The sequence below is a fragment of the Nothoprocta perdicaria genome, unplaced genomic scaffold (genome assembly GCF_003342845.1).
Source record: "Nothoprocta perdicaria isolate Ctin4 unplaced genomic scaffold, notPer1 scaffold_12, whole genome shotgun sequence".
Classification (NCBI taxonomy): domain Eukaryota; kingdom Metazoa; phylum Chordata; class Aves; order Tinamiformes; family Tinamidae; genus Nothoprocta; species Nothoprocta perdicaria.
The window spans coordinates 1050231-1055781 of record NW_020454316.1 but is presented as its reverse complement, the minus strand read 5'-3'; the positions used below and the strand labels follow the sequence as shown (position 1 = coordinate 1055781).

The 5551-nt window shown below is 54.3% G+C and overlaps 1 protein-coding gene across 1 annotated transcript in view; it reads right to left on the bottom strand.

Annotated features, from left to right (window-relative positions):
- PKD1 (polycystin 1, transient receptor potential channel interacting) overlaps positions 1–3100 on the bottom strand; it is a 56740-nt gene extending 53640 nt beyond the window's left edge. Inside the window, exon 1 of the mRNA XM_026053896.1 lies at positions 3090–3100. Within this exon, the coding sequence (XP_025909681.1) occupies positions 3090–3100 (11 nt within the window). The remainder of the gene's footprint in view (positions 1–3089) is intronic.
- Positions 3101–5551: the final 2451 nt, after the last annotated feature.

Sequence of the window (5551 nt, the reverse complement as noted above, 5' to 3'; positions counted from 1 at the left end):
GACACACCACATGGATGCAGGATGCACCACATGGGTGCAGGATGCACTGCACGGATGCACTGCACGGATGCAGGACACACCACATGGATGCAGGACGCACCGCATGGATGCAGGATGCACCACATGGATGCACCACTCAGATGCAGGATGCACTGCACGGATGCACTGCACAGATGCAGGACACACCACATGGATGCAGGACGCACCACATGGGTGCAGGATGCACCACATGGATGCAGTGCATGGATGCAGGATGCACCACACGGATGCAATCCATGCACGGAGCAGCATGCCCTGCAGGGAGCACCGCGGGCCGACACAGGGCTGCCCGAGGCCCACTCCGGGCTCTGGGAACCCAGAGCATGTCCCAGTCAGTGCCCAGAGCCCGGGACAAGGTGTTTTGCACGTAAAGGGATCCCTCTCTAAACTGTAATTTAGGAGCCACACAGAGGAGCTACTAAGTGCTTCATCATCCTCACTAAAACGTTTTTCAATAGAAGCTTCAGTTCTGTCAATATGAATTCACCCCTGAGACAGGGGATGAAGTAGATGATTTTCAGGTCCTGTTTTCTGAATTATTCTGTTTGTACTGATTCTGAAGGGAGGGCATTGCCCTAATCGCTATCGCCTGGGGATATCAGTTGTTATTTCTCTGTAAGAAACAATTAAAACACAATGCCATTTTCCCCAGCACCACGAGTCCTGCTACACATAACTCATGAGAGGCAAAGGCAGAGTCCACAGGATGCAGGAGGCTTTGGAGAGCATTGAACGGAGAGCGACAGTTCCTTCTGCAGCTGAGCCCAGAGATGAGAAGAGCTCCAGGCACACGTTCAGTTTGCAAACACCGACACCATATGAGAAAACACCTGCATGGTCCCTTCCTTATAGACCTTCCTTGTAGACCTTCTGGGGCAGCCGTGCTTTGCATCCCAAGGCCAGCAAAGCAACCCGGGCAGCACTGCAGCTCAAGGGCTCTGTGCCGGGGCGCTCTGCTGCACCCTCGCTGGGAGTCCTGCTCGGCTGATAGGAACCCATGAGGCCTTTTAAAGGTCAAAACCGCCTTTTCTAGTGCATCTCAGAATGGAAGCCAGCTGAGAAAAAGTGCGACTGAAAAGGTAGTATCAGATCAAAAGCAGCCCTTCAAACACTGGGAAATGCCCTTCTCGTTTCTTCCCAGGGGTTCCTTCCCTTGCAGGGCTCGGCTGCACAGCGGCAGCCCATAACCCAGGGCACAACACGGAGCGGCCGGGCAGGACCCTTGCGGAGTCCAAACCGGAGGGAGAAGTTAGTAGTGGCACCAGCTGCCGAGCAAAGGCACCTGGATGTAGCAAGTTCCAAGTTCCTGGGTGGCTGCTTAAGAAAGACATTTTTGTGTGTATTTTAACCATGTCTGACGAACGATCTTCACTTCTGATGTGTTACCAGCAACATTTCTTTTCCTTTAAAAGATTCCCCGTTCCAGGCTCTCACCAACATCTCAGTTCAAAGCAGGGGCCACAGGCTAAAAATAACTGAGGTGGCGGAAAGGACAAGAAGGAAGGACCTGGAAGAGTCAACGGGGTCCAGACCTGGCAGCGCTGTCAGTGACCGAGGACAAACTGCAGCCACGTTTTGCAGCACAGCTTGTGCTGCAGAGATGCAGAGCCTCTAACTTGTTTTCCTCTAGCTCCCCAGACAGACAACTCCGAGCTGCGCAGCGGTCACGTTAGCACTCGACGTTTCTAAAAATAGTGCCAAGTAAATGGCGCTGCTCCGCGCACACGACGATGCCGAGCGCGGCGCAGAGCTGCAGCCCTGCGGCAGGAACCCAAGCGCGGGGGCCAGGGCCCCGTGCAGCGTGTCCTGCACGCAGCGCTCACAGCATCGCTGCTTCCCTGCTCCGCCGAGGGACGAGCTCTCCAGATGTCCCGGGAGCTGCCCAGATCTCCCAGGAGCTGCCCAGATCTCCCGGGACCTGTGCAGATCTCCGGGACCTGCCCAGATGTCCCGGGACCTGCCCAGATCTCCTGGGTCCTGCCCAGCACCTCGGCTGCTCTGGGGGGAGCGGGATGGGGGCCGGGGAGGAACACGACGCGGAGCCGCCAACCCTTCCTGCCCTTGGCAGCCTGCTCCAACCAAAGCCATGAGCGTGACTCATGTGGAAGGAGACGGTTTAAGCCAAGAACCCACATGCTGCAAGGCACAGGCTTTCTCGCCATCAGTCCCCACATTCGGTCTAAGAAGGGACCGACCCTCTCCCAGAGAAAGTCCCCAACTTCACTTAGAGATTTCCAGCCACGAAACAGCCACCGCAGCTTGGAAGGCTGTTCCAGGATTACTCAGGGAGCTCCTTTCTGCTCTCAGTTTGCCCAGCTTGCGTCCGCGAGCAGAGGCCTCGCTGTGCCTGTGTGCCAAGCCTCCCATTCCCAGCTTTCCGGGGTGCCGCGGGCGCTGCCCACGCTGCTGGAGGCTCCTGCTGCCCGCACGGGCCTTGGCTCCTTCAGGGCATCAGCATCTCCCTGCGTGGAACCCAGGCACCGCAAGCCCTGCTCCGCGGCTCCCTGCTTCCCCGCCCAGGGCAGCACAGATCCTTTGGGGACGACCCCGTCCCGCCACGCTGCGGAACGGCCGCGCGTCCCCGCCGGAGCCGCGTGTCCCGCGCGCTCCTCGTGCCGGCGCTCGCAGCGCCGCCGCTCCCTGCACATTCCCTGCCACCGAGGCCCCTGCGCCGCCGCGCCTCGGGACGACTCCGGTTTACTCTCACATTTAAGGCACAATATTCAGCCCCTATGTAATCCCTTTGTGTTGATTTTTTTCATTCCAATTTCTGACAAATATATGTGACTTAGAGTGCAGTAATACCTTACAGAACTCATATGTGCATTACATCAACATCACCGTCTCCCGTCTACTACATCTGTACTCTTACTTAAAAGGCAGAGCTATGTTCATGGGATCTATTTTCCATAAGTGAATTTTCCATGTTGATTGCCACTAATTACACTATCCCCTTTCTAATGGCCATGCTATGCACGGAATTACTTCTCCCTGGGCTAGATCATCAGGACACAAGGTTAATATATATATATATGTGCCATCCCATTTACCTTCTGTTCATGCTGGCACTGCATATGCAGTCTTTGTGAAATTCCCTACTGCTCAAAAGTCCACCAAAAGTGTACATTATTAGTCCATAGGGCTTCTCAGACATATTTTTCATTAAATCTTGGATGCAAAATATCTGAATTTGATAGTTTAAGGAGGTCTAACATTAACAGCAGCTGTTTAACATCCTCTTCAGTTACTGCTGGAGTGGAAAGTGTTTCATCATCCTCATATGACACAAACACATCATCTTTTTTTTTTTATTTTTTCCAAATAGAAAACAGAAATATTTACTAAACAGCCCTGCCTCTGCTGTATTTCCATTGATAATTTGACTATATCCATCTAGGAATGGACTGATATCATTTTTTTAATTCCTGTAGTTTACTGTTCTCAACTTTGCTGGCCATAGATTTTCCTTGTGTTCTTATCAGTGTCTGGCTGGCCTGAGCTCTCACAGCTACCGATGTTCCTGTTCCTCAGCACTGTACAGTGCATATTTATTTATAAATAACTGTCTTCACTTCTAGCTAAGCTCAGCTTGGTTTCTATGCAGGGTATAAAGTCAGGATAGGTCTCTTTAAGGATTAATATGGTGGTGCACAGCAGGATCAAGGCAGACTCCCATCACAAAAATGTACTTAACATCCCCGAAGAATTTATCCCTAGAAATGCTAATTTTACAGGATCCTCCTACAAAACCGGGACCAGCCCCATGCCATGTTCTTCAGGGATGGTCACAGCCTTGACTTGAAGCATTGGGGATAACTTCCCCCACTGCAACAAGGCTGTTCCATTAAAAGTACATATTTTTGTCAGTGCTCTCCCCGTCCCACCCAAGGTTTCTCGCTCCTCTGAACCCCATCTCTCCCCTTTCCCCAACTGCGGCGCACGGCAGCAGCTCCGCTCTGCCCTTGGCTCCCTGCAGGACGTTCCTTCGCGCCGGGCCCCGGGCTGCAGTTTCCATAGGAAGCAGCAAGAGGGGCCCCGTGCAGCGGCACAGCCAGCGCCGGCCGCCGCGCAGAGCCCCTCCGCAACCAGCACGTGCCTGTGCTGCAGCCCGCGCTGCGGCACCGGCCGCGGCACCGCGAGGGCTCCGCCGCCGCCGCCGCTCCGCGGGGCTCTCCGTGCGCGTTTGTTTGTGATTTTGTGAATAGGCCGCTTAGCACGTTGAGTCCTCCCCGCAGGGATGATGTGTTACAGCCCATTGGCTCGCTATTCCCCGAAGGAAACATCTGCACATTCCAGACACATTTGGTAACGGGAGTGAAACCCATCCTTGAAGTGAAATTTTACAGCCTCCACAGCACAAAATAACGATCCCTGGCAAGCAGCAGTGGAAAAGTAATGTTTAAAATATTATTACAGGGAAGCAGCTGCCAGAGCCTCAAATTAATCATTAGAATGTGTCTTTGGAGCGGCGCGTTATGTAACAGGCGCCCAGCTCGCGCCCAGCGCGCGGCCGCTCTGCGCCCGCTCGGGCTCCGCAGGCCGCGCGTCGGCGCCTCTTCCAGGTGCCCAATTCCTTCCTAACTAAAGGAGAGCCCGGGGAGACGGTGACAAGGGCTCTTTGTCACCCGGCAAGCGGCGTTTGCTCTCGCCAGCCCCGGCAGCGCTCGTGGTGCAGGAGGGCTCTGTGGGCCGGCTGGTCCTGCACACCGGGCACGGGTTTGCACCCAACCTGGGCCACTCGCGGCAGCCACATGCAGGTCACTAAATACTGCAGCTACCTGCCCCGTGTCCTCCCCCTTCAGCCCCTGTCCTGCAAAAGTCTGTAAGAGCAGAACCAAAGTGCGATAAAAACACAACTGTTGTGCAAAGAGCAAAGCTCTAAATCGAAGCAGGGACATGGGAGTGGGTGCAGACACATCCACGGGGGAAGAGGAAGCAAAACTCTGGCACTCTGTGCTGCAGGCTAGAAGAGAAAAGCTGAAATGAGTACGTCAGGGTATTGGTCCCGTGCCACAGCAGTGACAGGAGGAAAGTCTGCAGGTCCAAGCCAAGGACACACTCCAAACTCTGCAACTCTTCAGGCCAAAGACACCATGAACGTGTCACCAGACGTGTCCCTGACGAGGACTCTGCTCTCTGCTAGAGCCGTCCAGCCTTGGAGGGGGACGAGGACCCGGTTTCTCTTTCTAAGAAAACAGAAAATGCAGAACTGATTAAGCAGCCTAAGCCAGAGAGCAGCGCGCGGGGCCGGTGTCCTGGTGCCACGGGTCCTGCAGCAGTCACCTCCCTCCGCAAGCAACTCTCTAGTCCAAGGGCATCGTAATTCCAAGTCAGACCCAAAAATCCCCATTGGAAGGGAAGCATTCAAGGAATTAACCAAATGGCAGCGACTTTGGTTCGTATTATTCGCCATAAAGCACAAAGCATGGCGAGGACGTCTGCTTGGGAGCCGCGAAGGAGGTTTGCAAAGACAGACAGACAGAAGGAAGGAAGGAAGGAAGGAAGGAAGGAA